Source organism: Vombatus ursinus, unplaced genomic scaffold, assembly GCF_900497805.2.
Source record: "Vombatus ursinus unplaced genomic scaffold, bare-nosed wombat genome assembly UNPS02014793.1, whole genome shotgun sequence".
NCBI lineage: Eukaryota > Metazoa > Chordata > Mammalia > Diprotodontia > Vombatidae > Vombatus > Vombatus ursinus.
The window spans coordinates 15,980,624-16,005,940 of NW_020954571.1; the positions used below are offsets into that span (position 1 = coordinate 15,980,624).

The 25,317-nt window shown below is 42.9% G+C and overlaps 1 protein-coding gene across 1 annotated transcript in view; it reads left to right on the forward strand.

Moving 5' to 3' along the window:
• Nucleotides 1–821: 821 nt before the first annotated feature.
• Nucleotides 822–25,317, forward strand: part of PLLP (plasmolipin) — a 35,187-nt gene continuing 10,691 nt past the window's right edge. The window contains exon 1 of the mRNA XM_027869388.1: nucleotides 822–1,172. Within this exon, the coding sequence (XP_027725189.1) occupies nucleotides 1,026–1,172 (147 nt within the window). The 5' untranslated portion in view covers nucleotides 822–1,025. The remainder of the gene's footprint in view (nucleotides 1,173–25,317) is intronic.

Below are 25,317 nucleotides of genomic sequence, written 5' to 3' on the forward strand. Positions count from 1 at the left end.
AGGAAATGGGCCATTTCAGGATTATGTCCTGAAACTGGCCCTTCAGATCGAGGAGTATTTGACACACATGTTCTGGGACTGCTCCTAATACAAATTAGGTAATTCTCCTGAGGTTGTGCAAAAGCCTGAGACACAAAGTAAACTTTAGAAGTCATTTGCAGGCTCAGTTAGCAGATTTCATACAGTGAAGTCCCTGTCCTTGTCCTCCAATAAATTGCCCACATAGAATCTCCCCAACATGCCCATAGCTTTTCCCTAAGTCTTCCAACTTTTGTTATTTTTCTCTCTGGCTACAAAATTTGTCCTCTTAGTAGGCCTTCCTGAATGAAGGACTTTTAGGTGAAATGTTCCTGGGCACTGCAGGGAGGGTACTACCACATTCACTTCTAGATTTATTCATTTCCTACTATGTGGAAGGCACTTTGCTGGGTGGGGGGTACATAAAGATGCAGCAAGCGGCTGCACGCAAGAAGTTTGCGTGCTCAACGAATTTACAACCATACACCTGCCTCCTCTTTCTCTTCCGGTGAACCCCCTAGTTCAGGTAATGCCCTGTCCTCTGCCTTAGATTTCCCAATCTGATTTTCCCTTTGCCCGGAGCTTCCACGGCGAAATCCTGCTCCAGAGACTCCCCACCAGAGATCTCCAAGCGCAGAGAAATAGGAAAGAGTTAAAAGGGGAGGCGGTGCTGGGAACTCTAAGCATCAGCAAGTACCTGTATGTCACCCGGGCTCTCCTCCCCTCCCTGCATCCTTCCTTCCCTGGCGCCTCCCAGAAGCGCGAGTAGGAGCGTAGGGCGGCCCCCTCCGTGCTCTGTGCGCCCCGGGAGGAACGAGCGTGGAGCCAGGCCAGTCCCTTTGGGAGAGCAGGCGCCGAGTGCAGCCGCTGCCGTCTCCGCCTCCACTTCCACCTCCACCTCCACCGCAGCTGCCTGGAGCAGGGACGCGGAGCTCGAAGCGCAGGCGAAGCATCGGTCCCCGCCGTCTTCAACCCCCAAGGTTGGGGGTTGGAGGGCAGCCGGACCCATGGCTGACTTCCCATCCAAAGTCAGCACCCAGACCAGCACCCCGGTGCAGGGCGGCGCCGGTTCCTCGCTGCCTGGTATAGGGGCTCTCCGGCCAGACCTCGGCTTCCTTCGCTCTGTAGTGGGCGCCCTGATGGTCCTGGAGATCGTGAGTTCGAGCCTCTGTGCTTGCTGTGGCAAGCAGGCTGAGTGGGGCAGAGAAGGCTTGGGAGTGGCGTTGCTTGCATTTGGTCGGGAGGAATCTGGGACCCCTAACCTAGTGGCTGGGAGTTTGTCTCTGGGAGAAGGCGATTGCAGTCTCAGGGAGGGGGCTGAAGTAGGGCCATTCCTGTCTGCCTGCTTACATACACTAGAACCAGAGAGCACACACACACACACACACACACACACACACACACACACTTTGACATACCCTGGACCCTGCTAAGACTGTATTCCCGACCCGGACCCCTACTCAAGTCATTTAAGGAACTTGGACGGGTACACGACCCAGCCTTTACCAGGCTCTACTGCATCACCTGCCCATCCTTTCCCCTAATAGAAGCTCACTCCTTTTGCTTCCCACTTGGTCACACCTTAGTACACCTTAGTTTTACCCCACTCCAAAACAAAAGGGGGAGGGGAGTTCTACGTTCTATTTCCTCCAACCACACAGCTCAAACTGTTCCCTGCCCAAGAGCTATTTTTGTCTGAGGGAGAGGTGTCTGAGGCCACCTGGGGTGGTTTTTTTCTGCGAAGCTATGGAGTTGGGTGTACCCGGTTCTTGCTGGGTGAGAACTAGGCTTGGCTTGTCCCTGGAGCCCCAGGGTGGGTGTGATCCGCAGCTTCAGCAGAGGACCTGAAGCTGACCCTCGGCTTGTCTGACTTTTTTGCGGTTTGGAGACTTCTTCGATTTTAGAGAGATGGCCAGTGTTATAGACTGTGGAGTGCATGTGCTAACCTTAATACATTCTGACCCTCAAAACTTGCCCACATGTTTCCAAAGTATTATGTAAGTTAGATGACCACCCTCAAAGGATCTCATAGAGAGGATGTCTGCATTGAGTTGGGAGGTTGGATTAGATGACCTGGAAAGACTTCAAAGGCCCTTTCCAGCTCTCAGATTCTATGCGTGGTCCTACAGTAAAGCACAGAAAGGCCAGCTCTTGGACAGTAGTAGCTTTCAGATGTGAACTTTACCTTTACATTGGCTTTACACGCCAATGGACATTAGAGGTTCTTACTGAGAAAATGGAGTCTGGCAGAACAACTTAGGAATTTACCCCAAATGTAATCCACCCCACCCTCTCTGCAAACTAGCCCTTGATGACAAATTGAAGGCATGTTACTATGGACCAGAGAGCTGCGCAAGAGCCAAGAAGCCCTGGGGTTCAAGTTTTCCCTCCATGTGACTAGTCACTAGGACACATCCCAGAACTAGGCAGTTTTCAAAGATGTCGCAGAGGAGGCACCAACCTGCAATAGTGGAAGGAGTTTCCTCAGCAGCAAGCTCCCTAGACCATTAAAATCAGAGGTCCAGTCCCTCCACACAGTGTAGATGATCTTCTCTGAAGAGGTAGAATTGTTAACATAACAGGACTTATTGCTTCTCTATAGTGATGGGTGAAAACACAGCCCCAGTCTCTCTCCTTGTCAAAGGCTTGGAGACCATTGGCCCCTTTGCCAATGTGGTTCTTCCTGAGCATTCTGGTTACAAGGGAGCAAGCCATGGAGGAGGAATGTGAAACACATGGATGTGTTCTAACTTCTGTTATAGCATCAGCACAATATTCTTAGGTATGTTCTAGAGTTCTCATGCTCAAGGCCTGTGAATAAAGCTAGGACTCTGCAGAAGAAATGGTAAGCATGAACTTTTGTTCATCATCTTCTCTGTCATCAGCCAGGGAGGCTCAGTTTTGCCGATATAAAAGGGCTTTAGATTTATTTGCTTCTTAAACTCTGGCCCACAGTTTAAGAAGTGCTGAAGAGGTCGCAAGTGGAAAAAAGTTTAAGAAGTTTTGCTTCAGAATATAGTTTTAAGAAAACTCTGACCAAGCCATCAATAAGGTATGAACCCAGAGCATTGAACAGGATGGAGAGCATTGGGAGGTAATAGAACAATACCTTGTACCTATGGAGTGCTTTAATACTTTCCAAAGTATATTATGTCAACCTCATAGCAGTCTTGTGAGGTAGACAGGCTGATACCAATTTTCCCATTTTCCAGATGAGAAAGTAGAGTCAGAGAACTGAAATAATTTGTCTAAGGGCCCACAGCTAATTGGTTGCAGAGCTAGAATTTAAATTTAGTGGAAAGACTGGATTTGGACTTAGGGGATCTAAATCCCAATCTCTGTTTTCCTACTTACTGCCTGTGTGACCATAATGAAGCCTTGGAGGTCAGTTCTCTCCTCTGTAAAATGAGTAGAATGGACTCCTTATTCTCTAAATTCTATGATCTTATCTCAGATTTTAATCTGGAGAAGAAAAAACTTCATGGAGGACGTGATCACTGTTTTCCAGTATTTGTAAGGCTATCACACAAAAAAAGGAGATTCACCCTGTTCTGGCCAGCAAAATGGGAGCAATAAAGGGACATAGCAGAAGGGCAGGTTTCAGCTCCATGTAAGGAAAGACTTCCTAACAGTTAGAACTGAATAAAAGAGAAATGGGAGGCTTCAGGGGCTGGCTGGGTGCCCATGCTTCGAGGTTTTCAAGTGGAGGTCTGGATTCCCATTCAGGTATGATTTAGACCAGATGATCCCTGAGATCCCTGTGAATTCCAGGATTCTGTAATCCTGTCTCTGGGTTGTCTATCCAAGGCTTTTAACAGGGCTGTGTTGTTGCCTATTCTTGTGGAGATGAGGCTTCCCAGTCTCTAACTGGCCTGTGGGCAGTAGGGTGGGTGTTCTGAGGAATTCTGCCTCCGAGCCTTCCCTCTGAAGGAAGGGCAGGGGAGGGGAGGGGAGGGGAGGGCAGGAGATGGTAGAACCACAGCTTCCTAGGTAGGCTTATCATGTGGGGGGTGGGCAGGTATGGGGAGCAGGAGCTGGCACATCAAGCTGGCTGGGGCCCGAAGTTAGTAATGATGAGTGGCTCGTTATTCTGTTCTGGCTTATTTCCAATAGGGGCAGACATGGCAGGTTTAGTCTAGTTCAGGGGTGGGGAACCTGCGGCCACATGGGACCTCGAGGCTGCAGGTTCCCCACCCCTGAACCAGTTGCTGCTTCAAACTCCAAAGAAGGCAAAGCTGCATCAGTGCTGTAATTGGGGCCACTTGCCTCTCAAGCCTTTTCTTTTTTACATAGTTTCCTGAGGCTTGTTGGTAGTGTAGCCATACTAATTGTCCAGGTTGAAAAATTAGGGTCAAAACTCTAGCTGACATCCAAGAGTATCCTATTCCAGTGCTAGATGCCTCCAATCTTCTTGATCATCGCATCCATGGGAGACAGAGAATGGGCTCTTCTTGGAGAGGTGATAGTCAGCTCTGAGGAATCAGGAAGGAATCATCTCCAGCTGTCCTAGAACTCTGGGCTTTTCTCTGTTCTTCCTCCCCCCACCCCAGGGCCTGGTGTGGTGGTAGTGGTCAGAGCCAGACATTCACTTTTTTTGGGGGGGGGGGAGGCAATTGGAGTTAAGTGACTTGCCCAGAGTCACACAGCTAGGAAGTGTCAATGTCAAGTGTCTGGTCTGAGAACGAATTTGAACTCAGGTCCTCCTGACTCTAGGGTCGGTGCTCTATCCACTGCGCCACCTAGCTGCCCCCAGACATTCACTTTGAGCAGGGGTCTGAGTACTTATGCTTCATTCCAAAAGCTAAATATTAATGATCTTTGGCTGACACATAGTTTTGAATGATCAGTGCTTCTATTCATGTTAGCTGTACAAATTCTTTGACCTAGCATTAGAGGTCCTTCACAATATAGGTCAAACCTACTTCCCCAGCCTTCTCTCTTGCTAAATGAACTATCCACCAGTCAAATGGGACTGCTTTCTGTCCATCACACATTCATTGTGCTTTTCTGCCCTTGTGCACCATTCCCTACTGACCCAGACCCTACCCTTTGAGTTGTCCCTCTAAGGCCCAATACCTCTTTGAAGTCTATCCTCATCACCACAGCCTAGACTGATCTTCCCGCCTCCTTTCATCTTCTGGGCTACTCACTTGTTCCCTTCCTTTGGCACAGTGATCACATACTGTCTTGTGTTATCATTGCCCTATGTGTCCATGTATGTCTCCCCAGTTAGCAGATTGTGAGGTATAACCACAAAGCAATGAGACTGACTTTATTTTTCAGTCAACAGACCAGAACTTAATACTCCTTTGAATGAATTTCACCTTGGGAGGCTACCTGTACACTAATTCAGGAGAGACATTGAGCCCTGGACCAGGAGTCAAGGAACCTAGGTCCTCATCCTGCTTTGCTATTTATTAGCCATAGGTCCTTGGACAAGTCACTTCAGGTCTGCAGTCTGTTTCCTCTTTGATCAGACACTGTAGGAATACTTATTTCTGCCCTGGGTTGTATTTGCACTTGCGTTAAGGTAACACATAGTAAAGTGCTTGACCCAATGTGCACATGGAAGAGGAAACTTCCATTTCTGGGACTCCTCTTTGGGATTACCTAAAGCATATTCTTTTTAGTGAGCTGGGAGAGGTGTGTGGGGGAGGCTCAAATTTTCAGCTTTTGGAGTAGATTTTTGGAAATAGACGAAAGTCATGGAGATCCAAACAGTTGAATTAGGTATCTTGAGTACTGGCTTCTTGTGTCAAAAAATGAGGTGACTAAAGGAATCAGATGGATTCTCTCGTTGGGCTCCTAAAATAACTCTGAAGGCCTTTCCCAAAGAGGAGTTAGTTTTGAAAGTGTTTTGGACAATGGGAACAGCTTAGAAATAAGTGTGTAGCCTCCCAAGGTGACTGACTGCCTTCAAGGATATCTTATTCACTTGAATTTAAGAATTTCTGGTCTGTTGACTAAAACATGGGTCTTATGACTTTATTGTGATAAGCTAGAGCTGGTCTTTCTCCCTGGCATCTGGACAAGAAATTTGTCCCAGGCCCCAGGCAAGATTTGAAAACTGTGCCTCCCCCATGTGACCTTCCACGGGAAGCTTTGAATATTCCAGGTCACGTTTTACTTGGTTTGTCACAAAATAAATTGCTACATGCCATAAAGAATGAGATCATCTGGCATTCAAAAATAGAAAAAGTCACATACATTAAAAAAATCATACATAAAAAGTCACATTGAAAGTCTACCCCAGCCCCTGTGTATTGTGCTGTGGGCAGCTACCTGTCTCCTACGCCTAGTCTTTTGGAGTCCAAGGCAGGCCTGTAGGAAGGTCTTGCTGGCTGGGTGGCTAGTCATGCCTGCAGTCTGCAGCATTGGGGTGTGCCAAGCTGATCTGCACTCTGCATCACTGGGCCCCACTGTTTGCCCAGGGTGATAACTATGTGAATCAGGTATCAGGTTTAAATCCTGCCCAGCCCAGGTATGGCATGGAAGGCAGGGCCAGCATTCATTTCACTTAAGAGTCAGAAGTTCAAGTTTTCTTTTGGACTTGCTGCATCTTTTGAAAGGCCTAGGGAGAATTCTCTTGCTATCACCTGGAATGTGAGCCTATGCTCCTTCTGAGTGCAGAATTTCATCATCAAGGAGTACCACCCTCCTCCCGGATCTAACAAAACACAGTTATTGTTCAGTGTCTTTGTTACAAGCCTGTATTTAAAGAAGTCCCATTTTTAATAACCCAGGAAGGAGGACATTGTGATTGAAGGGTACTAAATGTGAGCTGGACTTTCTCAGTTCAGGAGTCACCACATTTACTGCCATTGATTTTTTTATGAGGCTAGAGATGAGATAGGACATAACTTAACAAATCACCCTAAGGCTGGTACAGTGGAGGGAATGTTGCATGAGGAGTCAAAAGCCCCTGCCTGAGGCACTGCTTGTATAATTTCTGGACAAATCATTTCCTTTCTCTTGACCTCAGTTTCCTCCCTGGTAAAAGGAGGGGGTTGAATTGATCTGTAAGGTTTTTCCTATCTCTGGCATTCTGGGATTTGGCTGAAGGAGCTCCAAATCTGTGCCCCCATACCTAGTAGGCAGTTGTGCCCTAGAGAGGACATCTGGCATGTCCCCTGCAGGAGTGTTTGTGGAGATTCCCTGGAGTCGGGGTGGCGGTGGGGGTGACAATTCATCCCTCCCTGCTTAAGACAGAGGCCAGGCCTAGGTTTCTTAGTTTGTGTGTGTGTGTGTGTGTGTGTGTGTGTGTGTGTGTTATGTACACATCAAACAAATCTTTCCAGGGTCTCAGACATTCTGCCCCACTGCCACCTCCACTGGTAAAGGGACCAAGGCATTCAAACCTCAGGCCTAGTAATACAAGACCTGCACTGATCTGCGACAGTCCTAGGGTCAGAAATGAGATACTGAGGGCTGATTCTTAAGAACAAAAGATTTGTTGAGTACTAATGTTGAATGGGATAGAGACCTGGTCCTGAAAGTCAAGAAGACCTGGGTTCAAGTGCCGTCTCTGACACTTATGATTATTTGACTGAGAGGAAGGTACTAAAGCTGTCGGTGGATGTAATGTAGCATATTAAGAAGAGTGCTGGATTTTAAATGAAGGGACCTGAATTTGAACACTAGCTCTGCTACTTACTGGTGTAACTTTGGGCAAATCACTTCATTTCCCTGGGCCTCAGTTTCTTCGTCTGCAAAATGAGAGGGTTGGATTAAAGGGACCCAGTCCCTTCTTGCTCTATATCTATGACTATGTGATCCTATAAACTCCCTAAGACTAGAAATTACAAGATTTGCTGGTCTCTGTCAAAAGATTTTCCATACCCAGAGCGCCCCAAAGGTGGGAACAAATCAGGTTATAACTGAAAAATTTCAATTCCTAGAATTCTCTGTCTTCTTTTCCTATACCTGAGGTCATGATTACCTGAGGAAGCAGGAAGGGTACTTGAGAATGAGGACCATTTTGCATTTTCATGGGTCAGGCCAAAGAGCTGGTAGGGATCTTTTTTTCTTGGCTGGGCTAGTCCTGGGCCAGCAGGCACAGGCTGTCTCTGGTCTGTGCTAGAAGCCTTTCCGGCTTGACAGAACCCACCAGAGCCAGGGTTCTCTCCAGGCCATGATAAGCCACCAGAGGATCTGACAGCTTCATAGTCACATGATCCCTTTCTTTCCCACAAAATAACAAGAAGCACCTTTGACATGAAGTGGGCAGAATTTATGGGCAAATGGTGTCCTGATAAGTTTAAGTTCTCGCTCTAGGTTTCACAGGGAAAGAACCAGGAAGAGGACCCAGTTATGCCAATTCCCAGACCAGCAAAATAGGACCCAACCTAGGTCGTCCAGCTCTGACCCTGGACCTGGAAGGCTAGAAGGCTGCATTCCATAGTTCTGTTTCCTTGGTTGCCCTCCAGCCAAGCCAAGCCTTGAGGAGTTGTCAGGGCAGCTCACCAGAATCAGCCACCAATCTGAAATACCAAAAAACAAAAGCACACCCATTTTTTTGTTTGTTTATTGAAAGGGGACCAGTGAGGTCTAGGAATGGGGAAGTCAGTACTGTCTTCTCACTGAGCACTGCCACCTGTTTGCAGTGTAGTTTGGGAGAAGGCCCTGAGAGCATTCAGGATGATTGGAGGTGGGTGGTGCCTCCAGCATAGAATGGCTCCCACTCTGCATAGAGCTCTTTACTTGGAGGTGTGCAGCAAGGGTTAGAAGAAGCCTGACCTCCCTGACTTCCGGGGAAATTTCAACTACAGTGCAGACAACAGAAGATATGAAGCTACAAATGACCCCTGACATTTGTATCAAGTATTGCACCCATGATAACAGCTCAGGGCTCTATAATCCCAATTGGTTTGAAAGGCCCTTTTCAGACAAGGACCTTTTAATATCCTGGAATTTAGAGTCAGACAGGGAACTTAGAGATGATCTTGTCCCAAATTTTCATTTTATAGATGAGTGTGTAGATTGAAGCTGCCCAGGGAAAGGAAGCAGTGTATTAATCTTCTCCATTTTACAGGTGAGGGAACTGAGGCTCAGACATATCAAGTGACTTGTCTGGAGACCTAGAGTTAAATGTGAGATTCAAACCTGGATTTTCTGACTCCAGGTCTAACCTTTTCTCTTATATGACAACGGGCTTCCCCTCCAGCCTCTGGCAGGAGTGAGCTAAGTTACATTTGACATTGGAGGAAATTGAGGCCAGAGAGATGAAGCCATTTGTTAAAAGACACACAGCAAGGCCAGCAGTGAAACTGGGACTATCTAGTCCCAGGGTGCTTTCTCCAGAGGCCACCTGACTCTTGGTCCCCTCTTGCTTTGCTTATAAGATGAGCCCACAGAGGTCTCTTGCCTGAATCCTGCCCCAAGTTCTGCCTGGGTCTTTACCACCACTCTGGGCTTCTTCCTCTCTAAACTTGACTTGCCAGTGAAAAGGGGCTGTTGTTTTTCTAAGGCTGAGGCAGTTAAAGACCGCCTCTGTGTCCCCTGCCCCTTTGTAATCCGCCAAACAATGCCTTTTCTTTTCCATAAAGGCCCTTTCACCACCCCCAAGAAGTGAAAGGCAGAGGTGGAGGCTGGGCCTGGCAAGGCCACATTCTGGTGTTACCACAGACAAACGCTGAGGCACAGCTGTGGGTCCTGGTCCCCAACGTGCCCCATGCTTCAAAGTGTAGAGGGATAGAATTTGAGGGAAGAGTTGATTTAGATCTGTGGGAATGAAAAGAAGGGGCAAAGTAGCCTCAAGGAGGAGGGAATTACTTATCTCTTTGGTCTTTGGTTCTCTTATATATGAAATGGAGAGAAGAATCCTGGCATCCTAGAGCAGAAGGGGGTCTAAAGCGGGGCCGGGAGCCAGTAGAGATTGTCTGGTCCAACACGCTCTGGTCTAGGTAACCATCTATTTCTGAGGAACTCCAGACACAAAGATTACTATGTATCATCTAGGTGATCTAACAAGTCATCTTTCTGGGCATCACTTCTCTCATATGTAAAATGAAGGGATTAAATAGTTCTGAGGACCTTTTTGGGGTCCTTATGATCTCTCAGTGGCTCAACCCTACTAGCATTTTGTCAATGAAGATGTTTAACAACTCATTTAAGTAAAGCACCTAATTTTTATCAAAAGGCCTACCTTAGCAGCCTTGTCTCACACTACTCCCCTTCATATACTACATGATCCAGTGACATACTCCCTATCCCCTGCGGTCTTCCTGATAGATGTTTCTATAAGTGGCTAGGACTGTTGCCTCAGTCGGACCTCCCCACCAGCCACCATCTGTTGACATTCTTAATCTCCTTCAAGACTGAAGTTAGGTGCCATTTCTTCCCTAAAGCTAACTGAACGTGATTTTTCTTGAAACTAATCACTGTGTAAATATAATGAGGAGGCTTTTCCCAGAGAAAAGGAGAAAATGTGCCTACTTGACCTATTAGCAGAGGTGTGAGATTGTAGGTGTGAAACATTGCCTAGGTTGCCAGACTTGCTTAATGAGTTAGCTAGATTTGCTGAATGGATTTCCCCCCCTCTCTTTTTTATCTTTTGTTACAAGGGATGGCCTATTGGGCAGGGGAGGAGAAGACATATTTGGAAATGAAGGTGATACAAAGACAAAAGAGATCAATTAAAATTTTGTTTTTTGAAGAAAGTGATCTTTTTTTCCCTCCTCAAATCTCTCCTAGCACTTTGTCTGGACACCTTTTCACTTTTTTTCACTCTCCCATGGATCTTAGTTTTTCGTAGTAATGATAATAATCATTAATATTGATATAATACCTACTATGTTCCAGGCACTATGATAAGCACTTTACAATTGTTATCTCATTTAATCCTTACCACAACTGTGGGAGGTAGGTACTATTATCTCCATTTTTCAGATAAGGAAACTGAGGCAGACAGAGGTTAAGTGACTTGTCCAGAGTCACACAGCTCGAAAGTTCCTGATGCTGGATTTGAACCCAGATCTTCCTGACTAGAGCCCAGTGCTCTATTTACTGCACCACCTAGCTGATCCATACATACTTATATATGGCTTGTGTACCTCAAAATCCATTAGATTGTAAACTCCTTGAAAATAGCATCTGTTTTATTTCATCTCTGTATTCCTAGTGCTTTCTATAATGCCTAAAAATATTTGTTAAATTGAATCCAGTAACTGATTTAATCCTCACAATCAAGGTTGCCATGCAGGTAGATGGAGTAAAGATGATGCCCAATTGGCAGACAAGTAGGGAGCCTGGAGCTCAGAGCAATCAAATGACCTTCCCAGTGTGACTTGGCTAGCTTCATGAGACAGGGGAGACAGTGTGGCATGGTGGAAAGATCCCAGCTGACAGAAGGAGAAGAAATATTGCTTCTCCACCTGGCTCTACTGCTACTTTGCTTGGTGACCTGGGGGAGGTCACTTTTTGTCTTTGGGCTTCAGCGTCTGCCTCTTTAAAATGAGGAGGTTAGATCTAAGACATCTCCAAAGGACTCATGATGGAAAATGCTATCCACATCCAAAGAAAGAACTATGGAGTTTGAATGCAGATCGAAGCATACTATCGGCTATTTTTTTTTCTTCTGTTGTGTTTTGTTTCCTCTTTCTGGTGGTTCCTCCTATTGGCTCTAATTCTTCCTTACAACATCACTAATGTGAAAATATGTTTAACAGGAATGTATATGTATAACCTATATCAGATTTCGCACCATCTTGGGGAGGGAGAGGGAGAAAATTTTAAAACTTGAAAGCTTATGGAAGTGATTGTTGATAATGCAAAATAAAGTAATTAAAAAAAAAAGAAAAGAAATGAGGAGGTTAAACTACATAGTCTCTTAAGGGTCTTGCCATCCCTGGCATTCTGTGATTTCATGAATATTATGACTAGCACCTGACTTGCCTGAATCCCACACACAGCTGCCTGATAGCTTATCTCTACTAAAGAGCAGTGAAGATAAAGATTTGGTAGCAAAAGTCAAAGTGCCAACCAGATGTGTCAGCTTATCACCAAATTGCCCTGATGATGGATGGGAAGATGATGGAGAGAAGGTGGAGCTGCTCATCTCTTGCCTTATTTCTGTTTTCTCTGCCAAGGAGGTTGATCTTTGGCCTAAAGAGGACAGAACAAAAATGGCTAAAAAGGTGTTTGAGACCCCAAATGAAGAGGCATAGTAAGAGAGCACGTTGATTCCCTTGAGGAGTTGAAATCATTTGGCCCAGCCGAATGAGGATACTGAAAGAACAAGTGATTGTGATTACTAAACTACTGTCAATGATCTCTGAAAGACTGTGGGGAACTGGAGGAGTGCTGTAGAATTAGAGAAAAATAAACACTGACTCAATTCCCACCCCCACCCCCCCAAAAAGAGGTGGGGAGGAAGAAAGGAATCTATAAACTGTAGGTCAGTGACTTTCATTCCAGGAAAAATTCTAGGACTTATATTAAAGAGGTAGCTAGTAAACACCAAGAAACGGAAGCAGTGATTACAGAGAGCCAATAAGGCTTCATCAGGAACAAGTCACACCTGAATGTGAACAACACAAGGAGGCATGGAAAAGACTTGCATGAACTGATGCAGAGTGAAGTAAGCAGAACCAGGAAAACAGTTTACACAATGATTATAACAAAACAAATGGAAAACAAATAAATAAAAAAATTAATGCTATGAAGTTCTGTTTATGACACTTGGTCCCGGAGAAGAGTATAGAAAATGCATCTCCTCTTTCCCCTCCTTGCAGAGGTGAGGGATTCTGTGGGGGTGGAATATTGACTCCCATCGGGAATGGAGGTTGTCTTGTTAGTTTCACTGAATTGTTTCCTCTTTCTTTTTAAATTTTATTATAAAGGATGGCTTGCTGGCTAAGGAAAGGACACAGGATCTAGTCACAAATACATGATGCAAGGGTAGCTAGGTGGCACAGTAGATGGAACTCCAGCCTTGGAGTCAGGAGGACCTGAGTTCAAAATCTGGCCTCAGACCCTTGACACTTACTAGCTGTGTGACCCTGGGCAAGTCACTTTACCCCATTGCCTCCCCCCCCCAAAAAAAGTGATGCAAAAATAAAACAAATCAATTAAAAATAAATAAGGGTTGTTGTTTTTTTTTAAAGGTTACACCAGAGTAATTTCCTTTTTTCATAGGCTTAGGTAAATAAAGCGAATGTTATAGTTACAGTTCACTTAGATTTTGCTAAAGCAACTGATTAAGCCTATCACTTTATTCTTGGGGACAAAATTTGGCAAGGTCATAATCCAGTTAGATGTATTTCAGGATAGTTTGGCTGGATCAAAGCCATTTCTAGTGGTTTCTAATTCTCAGGGATTTCTGCCTGAAGCTCTGCGAGCTCAACATTGTTATCAATGTCTTGAATAAAGACATAAATGGCCTGCTGAGCAGATCTGCAGGTGCCAGAAAATTGAGAATAGCTGATGGGCTGGATGTCAAAATCAAGAGCCAAAAAGATCTTGACAGACTTTGCAGAGGTGGGTTTTACCTTTATTTAAGGAAAGCTTAACAGAGTGGGGAAGTTGTTTTTAGCATATGTCAAAGAAATATCATTTCATAGGACTTTGGCTCCCGCATATTGCAGTACTCATGATAAATAACTGCAAAAAGACCACCATAAAAATAATTACAGCTTATTCTCAAACTTGTTTCATAAGATGAAAAAATATAGAAATTATATTAAAACTTGATAACATAAAAAAAGAACTTGATCGGACCCTCCAAATTAAAATGAAAATTAAAACTTCAACACAAAGGTGAGCATAGGCAAGGAGAGCAAAAAAAATATACATATCTATATCTATATCTATCTATCTATCTATATATATATCTATATATATAGATATATATATATATCGTTCAGGAGGAAAGACTGAGAGAGACTAAAGAATTGTATACTTCATGGAAGCCTCACACTACACACTATAAATGCTCCAAGAAAAAAATTGCAAAGAACAGGATTTAGGGAGTGCTGCATAATATCACAAAATGAAATTAATTATATTTTGATGGACAGGAAATAGAAACAACTCGTTATTGATAAAGCAGTAACTTCTGAATCAGGTGTCTAGATCTAGCTAAAGCAAGGATTAAAAATAATACAAAATGACTTGTGTGCAGGTGCCCTTGGGGCCATAAGAGGCTGCCGGGATACTCTCTGGGATTGAGCAAGCTCTTTACATCCATGGGGACATCACAGCAGGAGTGAGTCGACCTCAGATACTTTCTGCTTTCCCGAAGATGGAAAATTATGTCTGGTAAAAGTTGAAGAAGCTGAAATCATTGAAACAGAAGCCAGCAGGATAAATGATCAAATTTCAACCCTGATGTGGCTGTGGGAAAGAAATTCTCTGAGAGAGACAGAGAGAGAGAGAGAGACAGAGAGAGAGAGAGAGAGAGAGAGAGAGAGTGAGAGAAAGTGACATTTAAAAGGATTTTTGGAGAAAAACAAAAGACCAGAATTATAAGGAACAGCTAACTATAATTTATGACAAGATTGCTAGGCTTGATGACAAGTTAAAACTGTGTGAGAATGTACCTGAAATCAGTACACTGAGCATTTCTAAGTACAAAGCATTTATTTGAGCACCCTGAGGAAGAGCAACTCTAAAAGAAGTGGGATCTGTAGGAAAATTAGATATTCCAGATTCTTCCATTTCAGTGTAGCTGACTGTTACTAGAAGACACTGTAAGCCCTGGAGTGGGAGAGCTGCCTGAGGAAAATGCCAGCTTCTAGGAGACTGAAATCTTGCTTGCATGTGTGAGAGAATTGCTGGAGGAAACCGCTGGTTAGTTGAGTACTAGCTTGTCTTAAAGAGAAAACTATTCTTGGAGACAGTGACTCTTACACAATAAACTGCATTCCTTTTCCAGGACCTTTTCATATGAAAATGATCGATAATTGTAGTTTCTCCTAACTAGGATTACCACATGCTTATAATGTAATAATAATGACATGCTTATTAACACATGCTTTGATTTATATTTAGTTAATTATGTCTTCTCTGAAAAGTTTTTACTGGCCTATTCAGAAGACTATGACCCTAAAAATGAGGAGCATTATCCTCTTACAATATCAGCTAGACAAAATGGAAAAAAGGGCAGAGAAATAATATTTACTACTTGTAGAAAGTGGTGAAAAATTATTAAATGTATTTTGATGGTTACTAATTTTACAGGAAAATTAATAAAAACTAGTAAAAGAATAAAAATTATACTGTACAAATAAAAACTTCAACATGACTTATTTAAACAAGTTAGCAATGCCTCTCCCCAAATGGGAAACTGGTAGAGAAAAGGACATTGGCACCAATTATAACAATTTTGTAATGAAGTTTAACCAACATAAATCAGTTGCCAAAACAAGGAGACAATAAGAACCTACAAACCTCCTCAGTCATCAGATTTATGATCGATTTGCCAAGCAGAAAGAAATGGCAGCCAAGGGCAACACTGGTTTAGAAAATAAACTTGTTTGCTAAATTTTATGGAAAAGGATGGTGGAAGATCATAAGCAATATCACTTCTTTAAAATGAAGAGAAGTGAAAAGATAAACAAGTTTAAAGAGAAACAATAGTCACAGCTCTACCCTGGGCTCGAATGAAGGATGAAACTGGAAAGGGAACAACAAAGAGATGCAAGATGGAAAAGATCTGTGAGAATGTTTTGTTGTTGAATAACAAAGTTCTTTCACCATCCAGGGCAGTGGAGCTACCACATTTGGATGCTAGCATTATAGTCCCAGATATGGAAATGTTGTTGAAGAAAACAAATACAGTTTGACTATACAAAAGCATTTGATTTGGGAGAGCAAAAGGCTACCTTAAAAGCTCTTCTCCATTAAGGCATCTCCCATGTGTATGTCAAAATTATAAAAGATTCTTTGAAAGATATAATGAAGAGAATGGTTATTAATATCAAGTGAGGCATAAAAACATACATGTGCATGTCAAAGGTGTTTCCCACCATCATAGAGGAGATGCAATGGAAAGTTCAAGTCAGAGAAGGATTCCCTAAAGATGCTTAGGTCTTTGCAGTCATTCCCATTTTCAGATGATATTGTGCTGAATGCATCAAACCCTAAAATGTTGCAGAATTGCCTAAATGAGATGCATAGTCACTTAAAAGGGTCTGACCTAACTATCCACACAGAAAAAAACTATGTGGATGAAATTTGCCTGTTGTTTAGAGTAGATTATGAAATGCAATTAAATAGTTTACAAAGTGTACATATGTGTATTTTGGACAGAATATGCAACGAATTGAATTCAATGAATTAAATGAATGTACAATGAATTGAAGAGAAAGAGGGCAGTTGGATTACCATTGGGAAATTGTAAAGTTTTTTTAATAACCTCAATTTTCTTCCTAAAGTTAAAATCCCCTGTTTTAACATCAATATTCTTCCACTGATATTGTATGGCTTTGAGTTATAGTGAAGTTAAAGATCACCCCAAGAGCAATGGCAATATGCATGGTGGGCATGAGCAAAGTGTACTGTGTTATACATGAGGAATTACACAAAAGAAGCAATGTAAGAATTATTGTCAAAAATATACGGTAGATGCTATCCACACCCAAAGAAAGAACTAGAGTTTGAATGCAGATCGAAGCATACTATTTGCTATTTTTTTTCCTTCTGTGGTGTTTTGTTTCCTCTTTCTGGTGATTCCTCCTAGTGATTCTAATTCTTCCTTACAACATCACTAATATGAAAATATGTTTAATAGGAATGTATATGTAGAGCCTATATCAGATTGTGTGTTGTCTTGAGGAGGGAGGGGAGAAAAATTTAAAACTCAAAAGCTTATGGAAGTGATTGTTGATAAATCAAAATAAATTTTATATATATATATGATAGAAGGGGCAGCTAGGTGGTGCAGTGGATAGAGCTCCAAACTGGGAGTCAGGTGGACCTGAGTTCAAATCCGGCCTCAGACACTTGACACTTACTAGCTGTGTGACCCTAGGCAAGTCACTTAACCCCAATTGCTTCACCAAGAAGCAAAACAAAACAAAATGTTCTGAAAAATATATGATAGAAAGAAGATGAGCTGGCCACATAGTGATAGTGAGGAGCATAACCAATGGACAACCCAGGTGTTCCACTAGCATCCTCATGATTTCAAAATAATGCAGAGTAGAGTCTTAGCACATTGAGTGGAATCTTTGTATCAAATATATGGGAGTTTGGGGACAAGAGTTTCTCAAGGCGGGAAGGCCTAGATAGGTTGTGGTCCCATCATTAGAGAGGATATATACATTGCTAAGATCAGAGATCCATTACAACATTGGAGTAAGGAAAAATGTCTCCAATAAGAACTGTCCAAAAGTTGCCTTAGGATATAGTGGGTTCCCCCTCTCACTAGACACTAGGGGAGTTGCAATTTGATTAATTCCCCAATCACCTTGATTGGGAGACATCTGAGAGGCACCTCCCTATGGAGGGTGGGCATGCCCACTGATGCCTTGCTGTGAAAAGATTGACTGGCTCAAGAGGATGAACTCTTATCAACAAAGTTGGGCCCCCCTGTGTTCTGTAAAATTAATAAGACAGATCGATTTTCTCTTTCTTGGATTTCTATGCCAGCAGGTAACAGAATGGGCCTCTGTTCTAGAGCTATGAGGAAAACTGGAAAACATGTGGGAGTTGCATGTCTTTACAAGTGGTTGAGACTTGAGTTTCTGAGAGTTGACTTTCACAGACCAAGAGATGATAACAGCAGGGACTAAGACATTTATTGTAAAAATAGACATGGATGTATGTGCTTACAATGTCTGGGTTGGAGAATTCTTAATTTTAGTAGTAGGCTACTAGGTGGCACAGTGGATAGAGTGCCAGGCCTGGAGTCAAGAAGCCTCATCTTCCTGAGTCCAAATCTGGCCTCAGACATTTACTAGCTGTGTGACCCTGGGCGAGTCACTTAATTCTGTTTGCCTCAGTTTTTTCATCTGTAAAATGATCTGGAGAAGGAAATAGCAAACCACTCCATCATCTGTCAAGAAAACCCCAAATGGGGTTACAAAAAGTGGGACACAACCGAAAAATGACTGAAAAACATTAACAATTTTAGTATTTCAGGGATTAGACCTCCTTGAGAGAGGTGGACATTTTTCTAATGTAGTATTTTCCTTGAATAAAGAAAGTGATGATACACATAGTTCCTAAGCATTGTTCTGCTTGGAAAGAATGTAGTTACTCTAATTATGCAGGTTCAAGAGGAAGGGTGTTGTTTGTTCAGCAGCTTCCAGAGGAAGTCTAAGCCACAGGGTGGTATTATGAATCTTGGTAGCAAGCAGGGAAAGGAGGTATGACTCTTTGGGAAAGAGGAGCTCAATGGAATGTCAAAGGGTTGCCCTTGGAGCAGTCTCTTCCTGAGGGCAGGGAATAGGGTGGTAGAGTTGATGGCTATTTGAGAGCTCTGAATATTACCTGTTTTTGAACTCCTGTTAAGTCCTTTCTATCCTTTTGCATTTTCCATGGAGTGAAATATATACTATTCCTATGCTATTTGCATGTGCCACTTTGAGTGTTTGTATAAGTGCTGGGGATCTCTTTTATCCACTTTTGGGGAAATCCAGACACAAACTATGCCCTGAGTGTATTACATTTTCCTGTAGTAACTGCAGGTAGAAGGAGTGATTTTTAGCTGAAACTGACCTTCACAGATCCCTCTCAGTCCATGTAAACCCAGAGTACTGGCGGCCCCTGGGTCACAGGTTACATACGCAAAGGCTGAATGACCACTTGTTTACAAATTCAGTTAGTCATTTATTAAGTCATACATGCCTAGTATGTGCCAAGCACTGTCCTAAGCACTGGGGATACACAAAAAGGCAAAAGATAGTCCCTGCTCTCAGAGAGATCACAATCTAATAGAAGAAACAAGCAAACATGTATGAACAAGCTATATACAGGAAAAATAGCAAATAATTTAAAAGAAGGCACTAGAATTAAGAAGGGCTGAGAAAGGTTTCCTGCAAAAGACAGAATTTTAGCTGGGACTTCAAGGAAACCAGGGAACCCAAGAAGCAGAGATGAGGAGGGAGAGCATTCCAGGCTTGGGGGATGGCCAGAGAGAATGCCCAGGGCCAAGAGATAGAGAATCGAGTTCACGGAACATCAAGGAGGCTGGTGTCATTGGATAGAAGAATATAGTGGGGAGTAAAGTATAAAAAGACTGGAAAAGTAGGGCTGGGGGGAGAGCTCAGTTGTGAAGGGTTTTGAACGCCAAATAGAGGATTCTGAATTGATCCTTGAGCCACTGGAGTTTATTGAATGGAGGGGGGAAAGGAGTGGTGTGGGTAGGCAGGTTGACATGCTTAGATCTACATTTTAGGAAAATCACTTTGGCAACTGAATGGAGGCTGGATAGGAGTGGGGAGAGACTTGAGGGAAGGAGAGTAACCAGCAGGCTATTGCAGTAGTCCAAACAGGTGAGGTAATGAGGGCCTGCATCAGAGTGGTGGCACTATTAGGAGAGAAAAGAGCATGTATGAGAGATGTTGCAAAGGGTAAATGGACAGGTCTTGGCCACAGATTGGATATGGGAGGTGAGAGAGAGTGAAGAGTGGAGGATAATACCTAGGCTGTAAGCCTGAGAGACTGATAAGATGGTGCTGTGGTGGGTGAAAGCTGAAATGACTGAAGAAACAAAAGTTCAAGCTTCTGAACATATTGATGTATTAAGCAATGCATGCCAATTGCTCAACAAACTGGGACCAGGCCTCCTCAGCTTGGCACAGGACCTTGAATACAGAAGGAAACAGATTATTCAATAAAAACAATCAAATAAGACCAATTAATTATAACAGAACAATTAACCAGAATACAAAATTAAGTAATCTGATAAGATTAGGGACTTTCCAAGTTGGGAGGGGGAGTGAGAACAGAATTCCCTGAAATCAGAAAAAGAGGTGTCCCACTCCCCAAAGGATCTGTAAACAATCAAAGGATCATGAAAACAATAATTGATCAATCAGTGTGGGTCCAGTTTCCGAAGCACATAAGTCTAGATTCAAACAATTCAGTAAGATTTTCTTACCATTCCCATAATTGAATAAAGTTTTCTCACAAGACAGAAATTATACTAGACCATAATTGAATAGAAAGGAAACTGAGCTAGCTCCACAGATGGAGTCAATGTGGTTCACTCAGTGCCCACTACCAGTTACTGTTCTGATCATTTCAGTGCCCTGGATAGTAATAAGGAAGTTAGGAAAGCAGGAGGGTTTAGGGGGAAAGGTAACGAGTTATGTTTTGAACTTGTTGAGTTTAAGATGTCTACTGGACAGCCAGTATGAAGTATATTATATTTGAGATTCTTATTGAGGTATGAGTTGGACTAAACGGTCTGAGGTCCCTTCAAAATCTGAGGTCCTGAACATTCATATTCTCATTCATTCTCTCTCTCTGTATCTATCTATCTATCTATATCTATATGTATATATATATGTGTGTGTGTGTATATACATATATGCATACACACACACACACACATATATTAAACATATACATATGTATATGTGAGCTGGACTAAATGCTTAGCTCAAGGGTATATGATATATTGGGTAGAAGGCTGGACTAGGAGTTGAGAATCCCAACTCTGGACCTGACTCCCTGTGTAACCTTGGACAAGGATGTCCCCTTTCTAGGCCTGTTTCCTCTCATAAAACTCCTCCCAATTCTGACATTTTATGACTGTGATTTCCACTCTACAGGGGAATGGTTTGCTCCTTGCTGTCCTTGTGATACCTTGTAGCCATGGCTGTTCCTCCCTAGCCCTTTGCTTAAGTTGGATGAGGGGGTGAATCAGGAAGGCAGCTCTTGGATAAATCCCGAGTCCTTTCTAGGACATATGATCCTATCTGTCTCCCAGAAGGCAATAAGGGCCCTTACCTGCCTTTTTGCTGACGGTCATAGCTTTCACCCTCTGGGTTTATGAAGGATCTTTGGTTGTACATTAACACAGCTCTTCCAGTGAGATGTGACAACGTCTTAGTAAATGGTTGTACGGATGGGGGAGGGAGAGAGCAGTAGGGAAGGAGAAGGAGAGCAAACTAAACTACAGTGCTATGTTTCTGCGCCAACTCAAGCTAGGGGGCTGGGATTTTATACACGGAATCCTAGAGGCAGAAGGGACCTTAGAGCAGAGAGTGTAAGCTCAAAAGGGGTCTTAGAATGTTCAAATGTTAAACATTGAATGTCAGGGCAGGCAGGAACCTTGGCAATCATCTCATCCAACCTCATTTTACAGATGAGGAAACTGGGGCCCAGAGAGGGAAATAATTTATCTAAGTCAAACAGCTGATAAGTGGCAGAGCCTAGCATGAACCCAGCCTAGCATGGGCAGTTTCAGAGCTTGGCACGGATCCTTTGGGTGTGAATTGCCAGGCCTGTTGTCTAAGATAACATCCATTCTCAGAGATATTGAATTTTTGTTTGATACATCAAGTAAACATAATCAACTGATGGGTGTAGGCTGAGTGGAGAAAAATATGTGAATTCCCTCTTCCTGTCACTGGCAATGAATTACAGAACCTCAGAAGTACATGGGATCTGAGGAGGTCATTCAGTTTAATGTCCCCCTGGGTACAGGAGTCAGCTAAGTTTTTGGTGCATGGACTGAGGCCAGAGGAAATCAGACAAGCCTGATAAGCAGCTGACATTCGATGGGTCCTTTGGGATCTATGGCTTTCCTGGGCCAAATACTCAATTCTCTCCCATCCCTGAGCTGTTCCAATCCTAAACAAAAAACTGTTACAAGAAACTTCCAGCAAGAGTGAAGATTCCTGTGCCTCTATATGCAGGCCATTTCAGTAATTGTATAAAATTTGAATATAGCCTATAATTGGTGTCATTCTTAGTGAATATTTATATGACCTTTTTCCCTTTCAGAGATCTTATTATGGAGAGAAAGAAAAATCCTATTAATACAAAAATGTTTATAGCAGCACTTTTTGTAGTAACAAAAAACTGGAAGGAAAATGGGTGCCATTCTATTGGGGACTGGCTAAGAACATGGTAGTATATGAATGTAATGGAATATTATTGTACCATCAGAAATGACAAAATCAGAAAAACCTGGGAAGATTTGTATGAACTGATAGAGAGCAAAGTAAGCAAAACCAGGAGAGCAATTTTCATGGTGGTTACAATAATGTAAAGAAAAACAATTAAAGACTTTACAATAGCAGTAAGTCCCGACTTCAGAGGACCAAAGGCCCAATGTAAAACAAGAAAACAGCATCAATAAAACATTTAAAAACAACAAAGTTTATATTTGGAGGAATATGGAATATGTTACCCTACCTAACATTTATTGTGATGTCCATTATAATCCTCCAATTGCCCCCCCCAATATTGTGAGACAAGAGGAAAAAAGACAAAGCTGCAAACAAGTATATTTTATTTTATTTTTGGAACTGGACAGGATTTTTTTTTATTTTTTATTTTCAGTTTCAAATTTTCTTCCTCCCTCCACTCCATCCCTCACCCATTATGAAGACAAGAAATATGATATCCATTATGCTTATGGGGCAGCTAGGTGGCTCATAGATAGAGTGTCAGACCTGGAGTCATGAAGACCTAGAGTTCAAATGTAGCCTCAGATATTTACTAGCTGTGTGACCTTGGGCAAGTCACTTAACCCTGTTTGTCTCAGTTCCTCATCTGTAAAATGAGCTGGAGAAGGAAATGGCAGAGCACTCCATGATCTTTGTCAAAAAAACCCCAGATAGGGTCATGCAGAGTCAGACGCAACTGAAATGACTTAACAACAACTCATGAACTCATGCAAAACATACTTTCATATTAGCTGCATTGCATTTTTTAAAAGCAAGAAAAATAAAGTGAAAAAAATGTTTCAATCTGTACTCAGAATTCATCAGTTCTCTCTCTGGAGGTGGGGAGCATTTTGCATCATGAGTTTTTTGGAACTGTCATGTAAACTGATCAGAGTAGCTAGGTCTCACAATCAATTATCATTATAATACTGCTGTTACTATGTACAATGATCTTCTGGTTCTGCTCACTTGACTTTGCATTACTTCATATATGTCTTCCCAGGTTTTTCTGAAACCATTCTCTTCAACATTTCTTACAGCACAACAGTACTCCATCACAATCATATATCACAACTAAACAAATATATTTTTTAAAATCTAATATTTATTTTAAACGATGAAAAGATAAAATGAGAAATATTTCATAGATCTTTAAAAATAAGGTTTCATTTATTTATTTGTTTGTTTTTAAGAAATCCGTGCCTATGCTTTTAAAAAAGTTCCCCAGCCTTGATGCTAATCTCATGTGCTGCACTTGGGCCATCGTAGTGGCCTCACCTGCCAAACCCACCATGTGGTCTCAGAATGGGCAGGGATTGAGATGGGGGAGGAGGTAAGGAAGGACAAGAACTACCCTCTCCCTATCTAAAGTTGCTGCCTATAACTTTTGGACCCAGAGTCAGGAGACCTGGGGGTTGGTTCCTGGCACCACTATTCGTTATGTAAGTGACAGTGGGCAAGTTGCTTAAGCTCTGAGCCTCATTTTCCTCATCTGAAAAATGGAAATAACAATAAAGGTCTTGCCTGTTTCACAACACAACAGGAGGAAACCTTTGTAAACCATAAATGCCATGCAAATGTAAGTTATTATTTTTTCTTCCTCCAAGACCTTGTCAGTTTAATCCTCCTTTCTGAGCAGCATGGAGCTATCAAAAATTTTTTGTTTCTTTGCTCTCTAGAAATGGAAGCACTACCAGAGGCCAGGCTCTGGCTCCTACTTTGGACAGTTAGGTGTATTGCACTGTTTGCTTACCCTCATTGTTTGGGAATTGTAATGATCTGATTCCAGGGATCTTGAAATCACAAGATTTCAAAGAAAATCATTTTGGCAGTGAGGGAGCCGTTGTTGTTCAGTTGAGTCTGACTCTTTGTGACCCCATTTGAGGTTTTCTTGGCAAAGATACTGGGGTGGTTTGCCATTTTCTTCTCTAATTCATTTGACACATAAGAAACTGAGGCAAACAGGGTTAAGTGACTTGCCCAGGGTCACACAGCTGTGTTTGAGGAGAGATTTGAACTCAGGAAGATGAGTCTTCCTGACTCCAGGCCCAGCATTCTATCCACTGCACTACTTAACTGCCCCAGGGCTCATTTTATGAATTCCTTATCCTAAACATTTTATTCACTGATCTGAAAATACATTTTCAGAATTCAGAATTTCTTTCAGGTTAAACAAGAAAAACATCCTGGGGAGGTTGGTTTTTTTTTTTTTTCCCAACCTTTCCAAATATCCTCCCCACCAGACAGGCCACCTTTCTCCCTGCTTCTCCTCTCCCCTCCCACTCTCCCATCATTAGGGTTAAATTGGGAAGGCTTTAGGAACTGATTCTTTAGTGGTATTGGGAGAAGGATAGTGCTTAAATGACCTCATATGGCCCAAAGCCAGCAGTTTTGGAGGGAAGGCCCAGAGAGGGAGAGAATTCTCCCACTTTCCCTCTAGAGGCTGAGGCCTGAGGTCTAGGGGAAGGGATCAAAGCAACACAGACCTCGAGCTAGCTGGAAGGACTCCAAGGGTCATCTAGTCCATTGTCCTCATTTTATAGATAAGGAAAATGAGGCATAAGAAGGTTAAATGACTTTATACAAGGTCACATAGGTGACCTTAGAGTCAGGATTTTACTTCAGGCCCTGTGACTCCAGCTCCCATGTTATTTCCACAGTATGACCCTTCCTTTCAGAAACCACACCAGCCAGGAGGAGCTGGCCAGTGTCCAGCTTACCCTTGGGTGGAGCCCATACTCTGTTTACCCCAGCAGGACCAGTGTGATCTGCCTGCCACATCCAGTTGAGGAATCTGATCCCAGAGTGGAATGTCCTAAGGGGCTGTGTTTGTAGTGTGTACTCAGGGGAATGGATGCATGGGGGAAGTAGTCTGAGGGGGAAAGCCCTTGTGTCTGAGTGTGAACTAGGGATCCATGAATTCTGGGATAGGGAGTAGGGAGAAAAACCGGTCTGCCCTGTCTAAATCATTAAAGGAGACCTTCTGCCCTGAGGCAGAAATCTCAGGCAGCTAACACCTGGCTCAGGTGTTAGGAAGGGAAGAGGTGGAAAGAATGAGATTTGCCCAAGCCCAATTCTGAAGGCCTGGAACCTGCAGCACCGGACTGTGAGCCAAAGAAGTGGAGATCAAATACAAACTTCTCAGCCTAGCACTTAAGGCCCTTCAGTCTGGCTCCAGCCTACCTCAAGAGACCTATTTCTCATTAATCCTCTTCTGGCATCCCACATTCTAGAC